At 41.1% G+C, this 19,686-nt stretch overlaps 2 protein-coding genes across 8 annotated transcripts in view; both read left to right on the forward strand.

The window, feature by feature from the left end:
- Positions 1-2,957, forward strand: part of CHD8 (chromodomain helicase DNA binding protein 8) — a 68,969-nt gene extending 66,012 nt beyond the window's left edge. For all 7 annotated transcript variants that reach the window (XM_050796480.1, XM_050796484.1, XM_050796482.1 and 4 more), the window contains one exon: positions 1,985-2,957. In XM_050796480.1, the coding sequence (XP_050652437.1) occupies positions 1,985-2,548 (564 nt within the window). In that variant the 3' untranslated portion in view covers positions 2,549-2,957. The remainder of the gene's footprint in view (positions 1-1,984) is intronic.
- A 286-nt stretch (positions 2,958-3,243) lies between these two features.
- The window catches only part of SUPT16H (SPT16 homolog, facilitates chromatin remodeling subunit), a 35,345-nt gene continuing 18,902 nt past the window's right edge, over positions 3,244-19,686 (forward strand). The window contains exons 1-6 of the mRNA XM_050796490.1: positions 3,244-4,289; positions 14,580-14,672; positions 16,015-16,185; positions 17,872-18,024; positions 18,527-18,673; positions 19,085-19,236. Coding sequence (XP_050652447.1) covers positions 4,224-4,289; positions 14,580-14,672; positions 16,015-16,185; positions 17,872-18,024; positions 18,527-18,673; positions 19,085-19,236 — 782 coding nt within the window. The 5' untranslated portion in view covers positions 3,244-4,223. The remainder of the gene's footprint in view (positions 4,290-14,579; positions 14,673-16,014; positions 16,186-17,871; positions 18,025-18,526; positions 18,674-19,084; positions 19,237-19,686) is intronic.

The raw sequence follows: 19,686 nt of genomic DNA on the forward strand, positions 1-19,686 counted from the left end.
AGAGACGGGGTTTCACCGTGTTAGCCAGGATGGTCTCGATCTCCTGACGTCGTGATCCACCCGTCTCGGCCTCCCAAAGTGCTGGGATTACAGGCTTGAGCCACCGCGCCCGGCCTAGTTTTTTGTTGTTTTCAAATATTTTCAATCCACAGATGGTTGAATCCATGGATATGGAAGGCTATGTGCATACACATATATTTATGTGTCTGCATAACCACATGGAATATCTTTTAACAAAATTAATTTTAAAGTAAACTATCAGTATTTTGCATTTAACAAGTTTGAAATGCAAAATATATGTAGATTTATGAGGCTTATTTTTATATTGATGGAAGTGTTACCACGGAAGAATGTTTCAGTTTTCCCTGTTAGCCTCGATGAGAACAAGAGTGCAATAAACAGAATGGTTGACATGGGAAAGGCTGGTGGCTAGAAGGATAATGCCATCTCTGTCTTCAATTTAACATTAGAGAGCAGCCTGTAAGAAGGGCTTTTCCTTCACTGTTACCTATTTTTACCTCAAGTACTTCTGCTACTCCCTTATAGTCAATTGAAACTCTTAAGAAATATCATAGAAAATCACAGAAAATCCTAATATGACTAGTACAGAATTTATTTATTTATTTATTTTTTGAGACAGAGTCTCGTTCTGTTACCCAGGCTGGAGTGCAGTGGCATGATCTCAGCTCACTGCAACCTCCGCCTCCTGGGTTTAAGCGATTCTCCTGCCTCAGCCTTCTGAGTAACTGGGATTGCAGCCATGCACCACCACACCCAGCTAATTTTTTTTTTTTTTTTTTTTTTTTTTTTTTTTTTTTTTTGAGACAGAGTTTCACTCTTGTTGCCCAGGCTGGAGTACAATGGCACGATCTCGGCTCACCGCGATCTCTGCCTCCTGGGTTCAAGCGACTTTCCTGCTTCAGCTTCCCCAGTAGCTGGGATTACAGGCATGTGGCACCATACCCAGCTAATTTTTTGTATTTTTAGTAGAGATGGAGTTTCTCCATGTTGGTCAGGCTGGTCTCAAACTCCCGACCTCAGGTGATCTGCCTGCTTCAGCCTCCCAAAGTGCTAGGATTACAGGCGTGAGCCACCACGCCTGGCTGACACTCAGCTAATTTTGATATTTTTAGTAGAGACAGAGTTTCGCCATGTTGGCGAGGGTGGTCTCGAACTCCTAACCTCAAGTGATCTGCCTGCCTCAGCCTCCCAAAGTGCTGGGATTACAGGCATGAGCCACCACGCCCGGCCCAGAATTCTTAATATAGAATTGACAGTGAATCTAGCACTACGTTATTCCTGGAACCTGCAGGAATAACTTCTAGCTTCAATGAATTTAATCAGAATTTTTAGTCAGAACATCTAGAAGAAGCCATTTAAAATTCAGATATATGTTTTTTATCAATGTGGAACAAAAATTATTATTTTACTAAATTTGGTGAGGAGTTTCTGACAGTTTTTTGGTGTTCTAGACATTTAGAAGTCTTTGACCTGTCTTGAATTCACCCTGCTTTGATGTGCTAATAGAGGATATTATTGTAAATGTCAATATAGTTGTGCTACACTTCACATAGTAAGAACAGGTGAACAACTTGCCATCAGGCGACACTTAAGTGTTTTTTTTTTATGTGCATTTACTAATTCATTCATTGTCTTACCCACACCCCTTCTTAACAAAGGTAAGCATTTGTGAAATGGTTGACTGAAGATACAATATAGTCATGGGTGAAAAAAGCAAAAGCTGGTTAATATGAGTTTCAGTACGAAATCATTGATGTTACCTTCAGTATCAGAATGTTTCAACCAGCTAAGTCCAGCATTTCCTCCTTCCCATTACCACCAATCAAGCCTAGTATGGCTATGCTTGTTTTGCCTCTTCTAAAGTACATTCAGTAAAAAAGCATTGTAAGCTAGGACTCCATTGGCTTTGGTTTCTTTTCTTTTTTCCCCATTCTTTTTATTATCTTCTATTCTTTCCTCCTAGGGTCATCACACTGAAACAGTGTTCAACCGGGTTTTGCCAGGGCCAATTGCACCAGAGAGCAGCAAGAAGCGGGCCCGTAGGATGCGACCAGACCTTTCTAAGATGATGGCCCTCATGCAGGGTGGAAGCACTGGGTCTCTATCTCTGCATAACACGTTCCAACACAGCAGTAGTGGCCTACAGTCTGTATCATCTTTGGGTCACAGCAGTGCCACTTCTGCATCTTTGCCTTTTATGCCATTTGTGATGGGTGGTGCAGCATCATCCCCTCATGTAGACTCCAGCACCATGCTTCATCACCACCACCACCACCCCCACCCCCACCATCACCACCATCACCATCCAGGCTTGAGAGCCCCTGGCTACCCCTCTTCACCAGCGACTACCGCCTCTGGTACTACCTTGCGGTTGCCACCACTGCAACCTGAGGAGGATGACGATGAGGATGAAGAAGATGATGATGATTTATCTCAGGGCTATGATAGCTCAGAAAGGGACTTCTCACTCATTGATGATCCTATGATGCCAGCTAACTCAGACTCCAGTGAAGATGCTGATGACTGAAGCCCCAGCATGGGCCCCATTGCTTGGGCGGCTGCTGTATTTTTCATTTACTCTGGCCCTTGGACTATGGAAACGTGGGAGGGGCAGGGGAGATGTGGGGAAGTCCAGGACTCCAGGAGGTGAAAAGGAAAAAAAAAATGTACCTGATTGCTCCCAATTATGAGAGGATTGGGTGGGCAGGGGAACTCCTAAAATAATACATGACCACTTCCTCATTTCTGGGGAAGGAAAGGAGACTAGAGCAGCTGGTGCGCTCACCCCTCCCTAGTCACCTCCATTAACCACAGACTATGTAGCGCTGGCCCTAGCCTCTGGCAGAGCCTGTTCCTGGCCGAACTGTGGATACAGCTGGAGGGTCAGGAACTGTTACCTTCCTTCCCTTGGCATTAATAAATTTAAGTTAATCCTTTTCCACTCTTCCTTGGTTCTATATTTGCTCAAACCCAATGTAAGCATTGATTTTGAGTTGTTCATAGTGGGTAATTTCAGCACCACTTTCCTGAAGTTCAATACTATTCATACTAAGTTACCTTGGATAGAGCAGACAAGTCATCTGTACTCCTCTAAAGGGTATATATAAATGTAGACTGTCCAGCTGGCTAAAGGCAAGGGAATTATTTAAGGTAAATGCTAGGTAGGCAAACTTCTGGATTCAAACTCCAAGTTTTTAAAAGAGACGGGGAGCAAGAATGTCATCAGGAACCATTTACATTTTGTTAGTAATTAACTGAAGTAACGGTTATTTGGGGTAATCCCTAGAATAGTGTCAGTTTTCATGAACTGCAGCAAGGGGACTGGCTCACTGGAAGGATGCTGCCACGACTGGCTCAGGCGTTGGGGTTGTGGGAAGGAACTAAAAGTTTGTGGAGCCCCTCAGGTCATTTGTTTCCTCTGACTTATACTATCCCACTGCTCAGTTAAAGCTTGGACATACTATTTTCCTTTCGAAAGCTAGGTTCCTCCCCATAGCTTGGGTCGTAGTTTATCGCGAGGCTGGGCTCCATTTCCCTGGTATGAGTTCTCTGTCCCCGCGGCTCGACCCAGCATCCTGGCACCGAGGATCCCTCCAGCTCTGGAGCAGTTAAAGGCTTTTGCATTCCCATCATTTCCAGGAGGGGCGCATGCCCAGTTACACTGTAGTATTACCACTTTTATCCCACGCTAGATCCCGCTCTTTCCGCTCCCCCTTCCTTTGCAAATGGGGTGGAGCTATTACACCCGCGCGCGGCAGCTCTTGTGGGGCGGTGCAGGCACCACCTCCTTCACTTCGCCTAGCGGCTGCCGCCTAAGCAAAAAGTCTTGAGGTCCTGGAAACCGCGGCTGGGCTGAGTTAAGGGCGGAGGCAGAGCGTCACGTGACGACGTCGATTCGCGTGCGGCAGTGGCGAAGTTGACAAGAAAACCCCGCGAAAATCGACTGTTTGCCTTGCACATTTTGTTGATTTTCCCCTGTTTTTCTTTCTGTCTTTCCCCCGCCCATCCGAAAGAGGATTGGGGGAAAAAAAAAAAAAAAAAGAAATCCCTAACGCTGTCGGGACCCGGAAGCGGAAAGGGCATCTTTGAGGTCGATACTTCCGGGTCATTGGGAGAGTGCGGGATTCCTGGGCCGAGAGCGGGTGGCGGAGCCGGGACCTCGCGTGATTCTCGGAACCCGAGGAGAAGCGGCGTCTGGGGCTATGGCTGTGACTCTGGACAAAGACGCTTATTATCGGCGAGTGAAGAGACTGTACAGCAATTGGCGGGTGAGGAAGATCCTGTAATTTTTCCTAGGGAGCCCCTTCAGCCATCCCATAATAACCCTGTTTCTCGGCGCCCTTTTTTCTCTTTCGGTCAGGAATTCCCGGGTTCAGTGCCTCACCCTTTTCGTTGCTCCCGAATCGTTCACCGGAGGCGGCCACGAACGCTGCCCCTTAACAGGGAATCCCTCGCATTCACCCTGTCCTGCGGCCATCACCATCTTCCCCGCGTGCCAGCCTTGGTCATGCATAACAGCACCTCTCGCAGTCTCTTCCCGCCCTAGAAGAGGCAACATCCTTCCCCCCTGCTTAGTGGTCACGTCTCGTTGCCCCTTCCTGCCGTGTTCTCACGCACCCACGCACTCGCTCTGTCCCTTCAAAACCACAATGTTCCACCCCTGGTCCCGCCAGGGTTATAACCGTTTTCGTAAAGAAGAGATGGAAGGGCAAGAAGGATGTCAGTCGGGCTCTTAGCGTTTATCGTTTGCGGGGCATTTCCTGGAGTTAAAAAAAGAAATACTGCTCACGCGCAACCGCCTCATGTTCTAGGCCCTGCTGTGGGTTACAGAGAGAGACCTAACGCTGAAAGCCTGCAGACATTAGTAATACCAAAACAAAACAAAACGATGCCTAAAACCTTATTAGTTCCTTGGTAGCGTATCCGGGGCACGTGTTCATTAAAAGAGCTGTGGCAGTTCCCAGTTTTTTAAAGATTCGGCAGTTTTGCTGCTTTAAAATCGTCCACAGTTAAAACTTATTTTTATGATGTTAACTTACTAATTGAGCAAACATTTGGTTGCATTCTGTGATGTAGTCTGAGTTGGCTAGCTTAAGTCTTGCCCCTGAACCCTGTCATTAAGGGAAGATACAACTAATAAAGATTTTTTTTTAACCTGAAAAACGTTTTGAGAAAAATGATCAGTTCTCATTTCAGCATTGTAAATAATTATCTTTCAAACTGATCATCTACTAAAACCAAGCCATTAAAATTGGTTGTTTTCTTTGCCATTCATATTAAAGGTGCCCGTGCATGTTTCATCTTTTGAGGCTAAATACATTAAATAATTGAAAATAAAATTGATTCTCTGTTGCATTTTATGAAAAGCAAAAATAAGAACTAAATGCTAGATGAATGCTGAACATTTTATTTTTTAAAATTTTTTGATTTTCTACCAAATGATTTTTTGCACCTTCTCTCAGTGTCATATTATTATTTGAACATAATCTATGTTAGAAAAACATTTTAAAATCTTGATACTTTTTAATGATCAGTAAGTACTAAAAATCCGAAACCCTCTCTTCTACCCATAAACCCTGAAACTATAAACTTTTGATACGAAAATTGTTTCTAGTCTCAGTGATTCAGATTCATCAAATCATTTCATTCTCTGTACCATTCATGAAAACTAATCTGTAGCTCTAAATTCCCTTTCATTACAAATTAACTGTGGCCTGGCAAACCTAATATAAAATGATCGTCTGTAAATCCATGAAAGTTATTTCCCACCCACCGGTTTTTTTGTTTCTCAAAAATCACTGAAGTTTATCTTGGTCCTTTTACTACCTTAATGACATCATCTTGGGAGAATGTTAGACATTGATAAGACACTGATGGTGTAAATAAAGTTATGCGCCAAGTCTATGTAAAAATGTACCAGTTAACAAAACCTGTGGATGAAAAACTTACTTGAATAAGACTTTTTATTAACACAAAAGACTGCTTTTGTGTTAATATGTCCAGAACCCACCTGTAGAAGTTCTTTGTGTATGCAGTCTTTTCAGCCTACAGTGCTTCCATTCTGATATACTTAATTAGAGATAGTAGTTTCCTGGGTTAAAGCTGGTTGTTTATCCTCCTGGATATAGCAGAAAGATAGTGGGATATATAGGTGTGTTGTATAACTTTTTTCTCTTTTACACCTTTTCTTTTTTTAATGAGAAAACTGGGATTGAAATAGAATAAATTGAAGTTAATGGTAAAAATTCCAATCCTGCCTGGGCACCGTGGCTCATGCCTGTAATCCCAGCACTAGGCCAGGAGTTGAAGACCAGCCTGGGCAAGATGATGAGGCCCCCATCTCTACAAAAAAAGAAGCAGCAAATAAATTAGCCAGGCATGGTGGTGTGTTCTGTAGTCCCAGCTACTTGGGATGCTGAGGCGGAAGGATTCCTTGAGCCCAGGAGTTTGAGGCTGCAGTGAGCTGTGATCGCGCGACTGCACTCCACCCTGGATGAAACCCTGTCTTTAAAAAATAAATAAATAAATAAATGAAAGAAAGAGAGAAATCCCAAGCCTTTTGCTTTCAGCTTCCATCTGAAAAAAAAAAAAAAAACAACTCAGTTGTGACTAAAATTAACTAAAAAATGATTTGGGTTCCACACCCACTTTTTAATTTTAAATACTCTTGATTATAAGCCCTTAAAAGCTGTAGTAGTTGAACCTGGTAGTTCCAGCACTCCAAATACAAGTACACAGGATTGTAGAGAACTGATAAGCTACTAACCTTTTTCTTTCCTTTTTTAAAAATAAGAGTAGGAACTAACCTTACCTATCTGCAAGTTAATTTTCAGTTAGGTACGTATTTTGAGGCTACTGCAAATAAAATATACTATTTATTTATTATAACTTTCATAACTTACGCCTAAAAACAATTGCAGTTATCACGTACTTTTAACTGAATAGAAATTTCAAAAGTATTAAGCCTTGTATCTAAGTAAACCGTGTCATTTTAGAGATGGGAAAATGGAGTTAGTCAAAAATCAACAAGAGACCTTTTACAGTGACTAGAACGTACTACTGTTTTATGACTCCTGGAGTCTAGATCCAGTCTTGCCTCTTGTTTTTTAAGTGAGAGCTGCTAAGAGCAGAAAGGATTTGCAGCACCTTCTCTGTATTATTAGAATATCCCAAGTGGTAGCGGTGGATCATGGAAATGGGCTGCATGCTTCTTTGTCCTCTTATGCTTGCTAGATCCTTATTCAGAGATTGCCAGCCTTTTCATGATTATGATTATTTTTAACCAAGTAATATGATTAGTGCTGCTCATTGGGAGAAACAAAAGAGGTTATCTACCATCCTAAGGTTCCAGCTGCTTTGAGGACTGAGGGGCACAATTTCCAGGCATATCTGATTATCATTTGAGACCTACCTGTTGGGACATTCTGCTATGAGTGGACCTTGACTTCATTCATCTGCCTTTTATCTCAAAGAATTCCATAAAATGTCAAAAAGATTTGTTTTCAGAAGGAATACTCACATTCATGTGAGCCTACTCCAACTGTCAGGATTGGGGTGGTGGAAGACTGACCCCAAAGAAACTTTATGCCTTTGAAGAAGCTAATGAATTAAAGTGTCATTGCTTCTTTTGAGTGGAGCTTTCTGGCTCTTTGCACATTTTTATGGTAGCTTAGTTTCTTGTTCTGGGTTCTCTTAAGATTCAACAGCTGTCTTCTGTGGCTCAGAAAGGATTTAAAAAAATACGTATTAGCTTATACCTGTATAATCCCAGCTACTCCAGAGACTGAGGTGGAAGGATTACCTGAGTCCAGGAGTTTAAGACCAGCCTGGGCAACATAGTGAGAGCCCATTTCTAAAAAAAAAAAAAAAAAAAAAAAATTCAGTCTTCCATCTGTATCTGTTGGGGATTGGTTCCAGGACATACCTAGTTACCTAAATCAAAGGATGCTCAAGTCCCTGATACAAAATGGCACCATGTTTGCATAGTCTATGTATATCTTCTCATTATTTTTGATTTCTAGATTACTTTAATACCTAATACAGTGTAAGTGCTGTGTAAATAATAGTTATACTTAGTTTTTAGGGGGTAATGACATAGAAAAATGTTTGGCCATTTTAATTTTCAGTACACAGTTGAATCCACAGATAAGGAGAGCTAGCTGTATAGACATTTCCTGTTATTTCAGTCCCGCAGAGGATTACTTTCACTCACTCACCTCTTAACAGCTCCTTTATCTCTGGAGTGGGATAGAGAGAGGTTTTTTTGTTTTTGTTTTTGTTTTAAAGAGTTTCACTCTGGCTGAGGCTGGATTGCCGTGGCACAGTAACAGCTCACTGCAGCCTCAACCAACCCAGCCTCAGGTGATCTTCCACCTCAGCCTCCTGAGTAGCTAGGACCACAGGTGCATACCACAACAGTTGGCCTTTTTTTTTTTTTTTTTTTTTTTTTTTAATTTTTTGTGGAGAGAGGGTTCCACCATGTTGTCCCAGGCTGGTCTCAAACTCATGGGCTCAAGCGATCCACCTACCTCAGCATCCCAAAGTGCTGAGAATACAGGTGTAAGTCACTGCACCTGGCCAAGAAACTTTTTTTTTTTTTTTTTTTTTTTTTTTTTTTTTTTTGAGACGGAGTCTTGCTCTGTGGCCCAGGCTGGAGTGCAGTGGCCGGATCTCAGCTCACTGCAAGCTCCGCCTCCCGGGTTCAGGCCATTCTCCTGCCTCAGCCTCCCGAGTAGCTGGGACTACAGGCACCCGCCACCACACCCGGCTAGTTTTTTTTGTATTTTTAGTAGAGACGGGGTTTCACCATGTTAGCCAGGATGGTCTCGATCTCCTGACCTAGTGATCCGCCCGTCTCGGCCTCCCAAAGTGCTGGGATTACAGGCGTGAGCCACCGCACCCGGCCCCAAGAAACTTTTTAATAATGCTGAGTAAAGAGGGTTAGATGGAAATAAATGCCCAGATGGATTGAGATTTTTTTAAAATGTTGCTTACTCAGCTTTTATAATCTAGTTCTCCACTTTTTTTGTTGTTGTTGTTGTTTGTTTGTTTGTTTGTTTGTTTGTTTTGAGACAGTCTCACTGTGTCACCAAGGCTGGAATGCAGTGATGCATTCTCAGCTCACTGTAACCTCTGCCTCCCGGGTTCAAGTGATTCTCATGTCTCAGCCTCCTGAGTAGTTGAGATTACAGGTGTGTGCCACCATGGTCGGCTAATTGTTGTATTTTTAGTAGAGATGGAATTTCACCATATTGGTCAGGCTGGTCTCTAACTCCTGGCCTCAAGCAATCCACCTGCCTCAGCCTCCCAAAGTGTTGGGATTACAGGTGTGAGCCTCCACACCCAGCCCTAGATCTCTACTTTTGTATTTACTTTTTATCCCTATTAACAACTACAGTGCCTGGCATGTAGTAGTCACTCAGTGAACAGTAGTAACTGATTATGTGGGTATTTAGCTATAACCAGACTGCAAAAATATTTTCTTTTTTTAAGGCAGTATCCCATTTGGTTCAAAGGAAGATAATTGTTCTTCTGCTGCACTGTTTCTCCAACTTTTGTCATCCAGATACCACCTTCACAATTTTTGCAGATTCTTTGCCATCTGTTTTATATTTTACTTAACTCTCACTTTAAAAATTATTTTAATCAGTAATATAGTTTTTTAAAAATCGTAGTTCTAATAAAAGCCTTAAAACAAAAAGTCACCTGTCCCAGAGGCAACCACTTCGAGTTTTTTGTTTCTTTTATATTTCTAAATAATATCTGTGTATACTACTGTTTCTTGATTTGTGGATTTTTAACCGTTATTAACTTATGGTAGATCTGAATTTAACTTCTTTGTATCATCACACTCATTCCAACTTCCCTATCAACATTTTTCTCCTGACACATTGATAGGAAAAATTTTACAGACAGGTTGAGTTTTAAGTACACCCTATATACCCACCACCCACACAGTTAACATTTTGTTATACTTGCTTTATCACACATCCGTCCTTCTTAATAACTTTTCCCCACAAGTTTTAGTAAAATCAATAGTTACTATTTACATTGTTTATGTTCATATAAGTGTTTTCATTGCTGGGTGAAGTAATAAAGTATGATTAACTTTCCTTTTTTTTTTTTTTTTTTTTTTGCAGTTTTTTGTTTTTCCTGGCATTAATGATTTCCTCAGTTTTTCTCCTTTAAAAAAAAGTCTCCCTAGCCTTAATTTTCTCCAACAGGTCTATCATAGTGTTACCAATCTTTTATTCCAAATTTCTCACACTCATTGAATTTTATTCTGTTTCTTTTTAAGCAACCTCACTCCCTACTTCCACCCCCCACGTTATCCTGCTCCATCTGTACAGGTTACTCTTTAGGCCTGTTGAACCTCAGGACTTTCCAATATTGGGTCCCCTATATCCTAAGAGCCTCTGCTTTGTTTTTTGTTTAGCATATTTTCTCTAAGAACTTCCTAAGAAAAGATGGGCCGGGTGCAGTGGTTCGTTCACGCCTGTAATATCAGCATTTTGGGAGGCCAAGGTGGGCAGATCACTTGAGGCCAGGAGCTCAAGACCAGCCTGGCCGACATGGCAAAACCCCATCTCTACTAAAAATACAGAAATTAACCGGGCATGGTGGCACATTCCTGTAATCCCAGCTACTTAGGAGGCTGAGGCACAAGAATCTCTTGAACCCAGGAGGCAGAGGCCACAGTGAGCTGAGATCGTACCATTGCACTCCAGCCTGGGCAACAGAGTGAGACTGTGTCTCAAAAAAAGAATAAATAAAAAGCTCACCACTAGCTCCAGTGTAACCCCATGCAAAAAAAAAAAAAAAAAGGATGCATAGAATATAAATGTCTTTAGTCCTTGCATGTCTTTAAAGTGTTAGTCTGTCCTCATTTTTGGTTAATAATATAATTAACCAAAGTGAACTCTGTTGGCTTTGTTAATGTAGTAGGTATAAAATTCTGTGTTGAAAATCATTTTCTGCTCAGAATTTTGAAGCCATTTGGCTTCAGAGCTTTCAGTGTTACTTTTGAGAAGGCCAATATGATTCTATTTCCAGTATACATATATAACCTCTCTGAAATTTAGAATCATCCCTTCTGTTTTGAAATTGCACAGCAATGTGCTTTGATATGTCTCTTTTGGGGAAATCCTTTTAGTCTCAAGCTCACATTCTTCAGTCCCAGGGTGCATTATTTGATCATTTTAGTCCCTGCATTTCCTTAGTGATGTCTTTTGTTTCTGAAATTCCTGTTCAGTAAGGTTTAGACCTCTTGGGTTAAATCTGTTCATTTATCTTTTTTTTTTCTTTTTTTGAGACAGAGTCTTACTCTGTCACCCAGGCTGGAGTGCAGTAACGCAATCTCAGCTTCCTGCAACCTCCACCTCCCGGGTTCAAGAAATTCTCCTTCCTCAGCCTCCCGAGTAGCTGGGATTACAGGTACCTACTACCATGCCCGGCTAATCCAGGTCTTCAAATGGCTAGTTTAGTTGGCTACTGAAATACGTATTCAAGTGCTTTTCCTTGAGCCAACCATCATAAATTCACTGCACACAGAAGTGCTTTATTTATACTTCTTATTTCTTTACATTGAATATTAAAAGACAGATGCAAGGGTTGGGATTTTGTAATGGTAATCATTTTTACTTCATCAAGGACATTCTTAAGTGAAACTGGCCTTTTTTCCTGAGTGTGTGGTAATGGAGAAGTAGTTTGGTGCTACTACCTTGATTCGTACAAAGGGACTAGCAGTTTTAACTACAATTAGTATTTCACTATCAGTGGAAACTAATGATAAAACTTTTTACCAAGCTGAAGGAAAACATTTCTTACTGAAGTCAATGGGGAAAGGCATGTAATTTCTGGGTAGTGACTTCTTTGCATAATATATTTTGTCGTGGTAGAGACATACAACAGAACACTCAGTTGCTGTCATATATCCTTATTGACAAGCAGAAGCCCAGAAATGTGGAAGAGTCTTATGTATGCATTTATCTTGACTTTATAGGGGAAGTCAGAATTATAACCCAGAATGACCAGTCTTTTGGCTTTATAGAGCTATTGAAGAATATCAGATGGTTGGAGAACTCACACGTCTTGATTTCAAAACTTACTACAAAGCTATAGTAATCAAAACATCATGGTACTGGCATAAGGGTAGGCATATAGAAGAGTGGAATAAACATGAAAATTCAGAAATAAATCTCACATTTATGATCATTTTATTTTTGACAGGGATGTCAAGACAATTCAATGAGAAATGAATAGTCTTTTCAACAGATGGTGTAACAACTAGATATTCAGTGTAAAAGGAGGAGGTTGGGTTAGTCCTCAGACCATACAAAAAAATTAATTGAAAACAAATCATAGACCTAACTGTGACAGCTAAAGCTATGAAATCCTTGTAGAAGAAGTATGAAGTAAATCTGAGTGACCTTGAATTAGGCAGAATCTTCTTAGATATGACACCAAAAGCACAAGAAAATAGATAGGCCAGGCACAGTGGCTTACACCTGTGATCCTAGCATTATGGGAGGCCAAGGCAGGCAGATCACTCTAAGTTAGGAGTTTAAGACTAGCCTGGCCAACATGGCAAAACCTCATCTCTACTAAAAATACAAAAATTAGCCAGGCATGGTGGCAGGTGCCTGGAGTCCCAACTACTTGGGATGCTGAAGCATGAGAATTGCTTGAACCCAGGAGGCGGAGGTTGCAGTGAGCCGAGATCGTGCAAGTGCACTCCAGCCTGGGGAATGGAGTGAGACTCTTGACTCCGAAATAAAAAAGAAAATAGATAAATTGTACTACTTCAAAATTAGAAACTTTGGTGCTTCAAAGGATACCATCAAGAAAGTGAAAATAAAATGCACAGAATAGGAGAAAATGTCTGCAGATCCTGATAAGGGACTTGTGTCTAGAATATAAAAACTCTTACAGCTCAATAATAAAGCGGTAACTCAGCTACAAAATGGCAGAGGATCTGAACAGGCATTTCTCCAAGATGTATACAAATTGTCAGTGAACATATGAAATGATGCTCAACATCATTAGCCATTAGAGAAATGCAAATCAAAACTACAGTGAGGGCCGGGCATGGTGGCTCGTGCCTGTAATCCCAGCACTTCAGGAGGCCAAGTGGAGGCAGATCACTTGAGGTCAGGAGTTCGAGACCAGCCTGGCCAACATGACGAAACCCCCATCTCTACTAAAAAATACAAAAATTAGCTGGTCATGGTGGTGCATACCTGTAGTCCCAGCTACTTGAGAGGCTGAGGAAGTGTCCTGCAACTGATGAATGGATAGATAAAATGTGGTATATCTACACAATCAAATATTCAGCAGTAGAAAGGAATGAAGTATTGATGCGTGCCACAACACAGATGAACCTTGACAACAAGTGAAAGAAGCCAGACACAAAGGCCACATGTTATTTGATTCCATGTATATGAATTGTCCGGAGTAGACAAATCCATAGAGACAGATTAGTGGTTGTCTAGGGCTGAGATGGAGGTAGGGGGAGTTGGGGAATGATTGTGCTCAAGGACACAGCATTTGTTTTTGGAGAGATTAAAATGTTCCAAAATTGTGATGGTTGCATAATTCTGCTAAAAATCATTACATTGTATACTTTTGAATTTTATGTGATTCTGTCTTAAAGCTTTTTAAAAAAATAAAGAACTGCCGTTTCTCCATCAGCCAGGAAGGACATTGGTATTGAGGTTGACAAAAACTATAAGGATGAAAACTACCATGGCTTCCTGGCCAGGCATCTGTGATTTCATGTTGTTGAAGTGTTCATTTAACCACGGGGTTACATCTCTCTATTAAGATTGCTGTGACTGAACCAAAAAAGAAGGCATATATAGATTGCTGCATAAATTAAAACTCCTTGAAAGATTCTGAGATGAAGGTGGCCTATCGTTTGAGAGTGCAAGATGATTTTAGAATATAAAAAATTACTTTGGGCCAGGCACGGTGGCTTATGCCTGTAATTTCAGCACTTTGGGAGGCCAAAGCGTGTGGATCACCTGAAGTCGGGAGTTCAGGACCAGCCTGGCCAACGTAATAAAATCCTGTCTCTACTAAAAATACAAAAAATTAGCCTGGCGTGGTGGCGGGCGCCTATAATCCTAGCTACTGGGGAGGCTGAGGCAGGAGAATTGCTTGAACCCAGGAGGCGGAGGTTGCAGTGAGCCGAGATTGCACCATTGCACTCCAGCCTGGGCAACAAGAGCGAAACTCCGTCTCAAAAATAAATAAATAATAAAATTTTAAAAAATAAAATATGTCTTTGAATTACATAGGACGTTTGTCACTGATCTGTTTTCCTGAACTATGAAGCATAGATCTGGGGACTAAGGAATAATTTCTCTTGTTATTTATCAACAACTAACAAGTACTGTAAAAACAAAAAATAGGATAGCTGTAAGACTGCCAACCAGGCATGTACCTTAAACTTGACATTTCTATCAGGAAAAGATTATACATATCCTAGGTAAATATTGAAGTCTGTATTCCTGTTTTGCTAATGTGAAAATTAAGTGACGATTACCCACTCTTTTCAGAAAGGAGAAGATGAGTATGCCAACGTTGATGCCATTGTTGTATCAGTGGGTGTTGATGAAGAAATTGTTTATGCCAAATCAACTGCCTTACAGGTGAGAGATTTACAGCAATTTTTAGCCCTTAGAGTTGTTGGATTATCTGCTTCACTGTTCAGTATGGTAGCCACATTAAAAATTAAATTCCTGGCTGGGTGCGGCGGATCATGCCTGTGATTCCAGCACTTGGGGAGGCCGAGGTAGGTGGATTGCTTGAGCCCAGGAGTTCAAGACCAGCCTGGGCAACATGGCAAAACCTTGTCTTTACAAGAAATACAAAAAAATTAACCAGGTGTGGGGCTGTGTACCTGTAGTCCCAGCTACTCAGGAGGCTGAGATAGGGGGATGGCAAGAGCCCAGGAGGTAGAGGTTGCAGTAAGCCAAGATCGTGCCATTGCACTCCAGCCTGGGCAGCTCAGTGAGACCCTGTCTCTTATTTTAAAAAATTTCAATTTCTCAAGTCTCATCAGCTGTTTCTGGTACTCGGTAGTGGCTACCATATTGGACAGAGCAAATAAATGGTATTTTCACCATCACATAAAGTTCAGTTGGATTTAGCAGTGGTTTAGGACATAAGGAAAAAGAAGTGTTAGTATCAATTAATATGGATTTAGCTGCTATAACACAAAAATCTAAGTAACAGCGAGTTAAACAAAATATTCTTTTCCTTATGTATGGTCTTCAGGGACCCAGGCTTTTTCCAGTTCTCTGTTCTGCCACCCAAAGAACATAGCCCTCTGGCACATGGTACAGAATGGCTTCTAGAACTCCAGGTGTTTCATCTACATTCCAAGCAAAAAGATAGAGACAGGGAAGAAAATGGGAGGCCACCTTTTCTTTTTAAGAAGACTTTGCTGAAGCTGCACACAGTACTTCCGTTTTTGACATATTGGCCAAAATTTGATCTTAATGACCATACTTACCTGAAAGGAAGGATGGGAAATAGAGTTTTCATGCTGGGCAGTATCCCCAGTTAAAAATGTCAGTTCTTTGAGAAGGAGAAATGAATAATTGGTAGGCAACTGGTAATTGAGGAGGTAGTAACACATGGTTCTGTATCACTCTGTCCCTTGTTTTAACCATTTCTGTTTTACTAAATATTGATATAGTTCCTGTAAACACAAATTGTTCAACTGATTTGATGGTTTTAATTATAGATAGTTCAAGCATATAAACGTAGAGAAAATAATACATTTGAACCCCATTGTCCTGTTCTGATAAATTGTCAACTCTTGGCCAGTCTTGCTTAATTTGTGTCCACTCCAGACTCCCCAGCCTGATTACCTTGGAGTTAATCTCAGACATGTTATTTTTTTATATAAGTATTTCTGTATATCTGTATGAGTGCATTAATTTTTCTATCTGTAAATGCCATTGTCACTGTTGTCTTTTTCCATAGACGTGGCTCTTTGGTTATGAACTAACTGATACTATCATGGTCTTTTGTGATGACAAGATCATCTTTATGGCCAGCAAGAAAAAAGTGGAGTTCTTGAAACAGATTGCCAACACTAAGGGCAATGAGAATGCTAATGGAGCCCCTGCCATCACACTGCTAATACGAGAAAAGGTCAGGATTAATAATGTGTTATAAATGTGGAAGAATCTTCAAAAGGGATGAACGGAAATGCCTTATAGGAGTTTGAAAGAATGTGCAGGGGAAATTATAGGTGGCTGTTGTTGTAATTACAAAGTTCTGTCACGTCTTCATTGTTAGGAAGAAAAGAATTCAGTAATCCTATCAGTACTGCAGCAAAACAAATGGGCTGTGAAATTCTGGTGAACACTGACTTTATGTCTCCAGTCTTGAGGACACTTGTTTTCATCTGTGTGCCTTAATTAGAGCAAATAACCTTAAATATCCTTAAGGAAACTTAGATATAAATCATTTCCAGTTTTTATCAAACGTGATTTTTTTTTGTCATACTGCCCACCTAACATAGGATGTTTTCTCAGAATATTGTTCACTTATGTGTTTGAGTTTCTTAACTTCCTGAAGAAAAAGAATAGTTGTATCAGGCGTGGTGGTACACACCTGTAGTCCCAGCTACTCAGGAGTCTGAGATGGAAGGATTGCTTGAGTGAGCGCAGGTGTTTGAGACCAGCCTGGGCAATGTGAGACCCCTTCTCTTAAAAAAAGGAATAGTCTGGTCAACTTATGGCAGCACTTTCACCTGAGTATGTAAAAATATTTAAAGAAATGTTTTGCTCACTTTTGGTATATTGCAATCTTCCTTAAAGATGGGAAGGCATCAGCCAGGTGCGGTGGCTCACGCCTGCAATCCCAGCACTTTGGGAGGCTGAGGTGGGCGGATTACAAGGTCAGGAGATCGAGACCATCCTGACTAATGTGGTGAAACCCCGTCTCTACTAAAAATACAAAAAAAGTAGCCGGGCGTGGTGGCAGGCACCTGTAGTCCCAGCTGCTCCGGAGGCTGAGGTAGGAGAATGGTGTGAACCCAGGAGGCGGAGCTTGCAGCGAGCACAGATTGCACCACTACACTCCAGCCTGGGCAACAGAGCGAGACTCCGTCTCCCAAAAAGAAAAAAAAAAAAAAGATGGGAAGGCATCTTACAAGTGGGCCAGGCATGGTGGCTAATGGCTGTAATCCCAATACTTTGAGAGGCCAAGGTGAGCAGATCACTCGAGCGCAGGAGTTCCAGATGAGCCTGGGCAACATGACAAAAACCCCATCTCTACAAAAACTACAAAAATTATTCAGGAAGGCTGGGTGCAGTGGATCACGAGGTCAGGAGTTCAAGACAGCCTGGGCAAGATAACAAAACCCCATCTCTACTAAAAATATAAAAAGTTAGCTAGGCATGTTGTCACACGCCTGTAATCCCAGCTACTTGGGAGGCTGAGGCATGAGAATCACTTGAATCCAGGAGGCTGAGGTTGCAGTGAGTGTAGACTGCGCCACTGCACTCCAGCCTGGCAACAGAGCGAGAGTCTGTCTCAAAAAAAAAAATTTATCCAGGCATGGTAGCATGAACCTATAGTCCCAGCTACTTGGGAGGCTGAGGCAGGAGGATTGCTTGAACCTGGGAGTTCGAGGTTGCAGTGAGCTGTGATCACACCACTGTGCTCTGCCCTGGGTAGTAGAGCAAGACCTTGTCTCTTTAAAAATAAAAAGTAGGTGGGGATGGGAGGAGAATTTATTTTTTCCATAGTTTAGAATATTCCTCTACCTGTTATTGGTAAAACATACGTGTCTAATTAACAGACCCCTTTTCTTCCCTGTGACACTAACAGAATGAAAGTAATAAGAGTAGCTTTGACAAAATGATTGAAGCCATTAAAGAAAGCAAGAATGGAAAGAAGATTGGAGTGTTCAGCAAAGACAAATTCCCTGGAGAGTTCATGAAGAGCTGGAATGACTGCCTCAACAAAGAAGGCTTTGACAAAGTAAGATACTACTGGAAAGTAGCAAATCAAGAGTTGAGAAGACAGAAATGTGATGGGCTTCCATAACAGATAGTGCAGGACGTTTGTTTTGGGAAACCTGTATGTTTGTTCACATTTTATCCCCTTTGAGCAGTGTGCCAGTTTTACTTTTCAGCCAGTAGATGGGACTTTCAGGAGATAGTCCAGCCACTTTAGAGTTGGAAACAAAATTTCTTTCCCTGCCTTTCTTCCATCTGCCTTTACAAAAACATCTAGAGAGGGCAGTTTACATTTTAAGTAGTACATTAGTTTAACACCTCTTGTACTACACACAGTGACCTGGCAAAGAGCTATTTCAAATGTTTAATTCAGTTCAAGAAGAGAATATTTGAATATTCTACAAACCAGTGATAAATCATTTGCTAAGTAACAGAAATATCACTGATAATATTCAAATTGGAGAGATGCATTATTTTGTAATTCTATATTTGCATATTAGAAACTCTTGTCACTTTGACTGCAGATAGATATCAGTGCAGTTGTGGCATACACCATCGCTGTAAAGGAGGATGGGGAGCTCAACCTAATGAAGAAAGCAGCCAGCATCACTTCTGAAGTCTTCAACAAATTCTTCAAGGAAAGAGTCATGGAAATAGTTGATGCAGATGAGGTAAATGGAGATGAGAGGGTCTTTTTAGTGTTTTAATGAAGCAGTAATAAGTCTATCATGCAAATCTGTTGATGTGTTCTTCCACTTCCTTTGAAATTAAGACTGACACTTAAGTTGGTGGTAATTACGTCATCTCTTTTTCAAAATAATGGTAAGCCTGCATTATGTTTTCTTGAGGTAACCCGTTATTTTACTTGAGAATCCTAGGAATAGCTGTAGGTCCTACATACTGTTCTCCAAAATGTGTTTTGCCTGCATACCAATATATTGCCTGGTGCATAAACCATTTCATAAGACCTTTTTTATATCATCCTTATACAAGGATATATTTTGTCTTCAAATCATAGTGTCCACACACCCCGCTTTGCTACCCTCTAGTAAGTGTTACTTTATTTCTGGATGCTCTTACAGAAAGTTCGACACAGCAAACTGGCTGAGTCTGTGGAAAAGGCCATTGAAGAGAAAAAATACCTTGCTGGGGCAGACCCTTCTACTGTGGAAATGTGTTACCCTCCTATCATTCAGAGTGGTGGCAACTATAATCTCAAGTTCAGTGTGGTGAGGTAAGTATATGAAGACTTCATAATATAGCGCTTTGACTTTAGCCTATTTTTTCTTTTTTTAAAATCTGTACAAATTTGTGGGGTACATTGAAATTTGGCTACAAGTACATAATGTATAGTGTCACCAAGTCATTTTCTTGGGTGTCCATCACGCAGGTGCAGTACATTTTTGTTAAGTAGAGTCACCCTACTGTGCTGTCAAAAATTGAATTTATTCCTTCTATCTTACCTTATGTTTGTACCTTGTAATCCATTTCTTTTCATCCTCGCCTGCCCCCCCACACACTTACCCTTTCCAGTCTCTGTTATCTATATTTAAGACTAACTACAACTCACAATTCATAGAGGACTGATGGATAAGTGACTCCTCACAACCCCACAATTAGACTATAATGGATACAATTCAGTATATCTTTTGCATTTTTATAATCCAGTACTCACTTTCTCACT

The sequence above is a fragment of the Macaca thibetana genome, chromosome 7, assembly GCF_024542745.1.
Source record: "Macaca thibetana thibetana isolate TM-01 chromosome 7, ASM2454274v1, whole genome shotgun sequence".
Lineage (NCBI taxonomy): Eukaryota > Metazoa > Chordata > Mammalia > Primates > Cercopithecidae > Macaca > Macaca thibetana.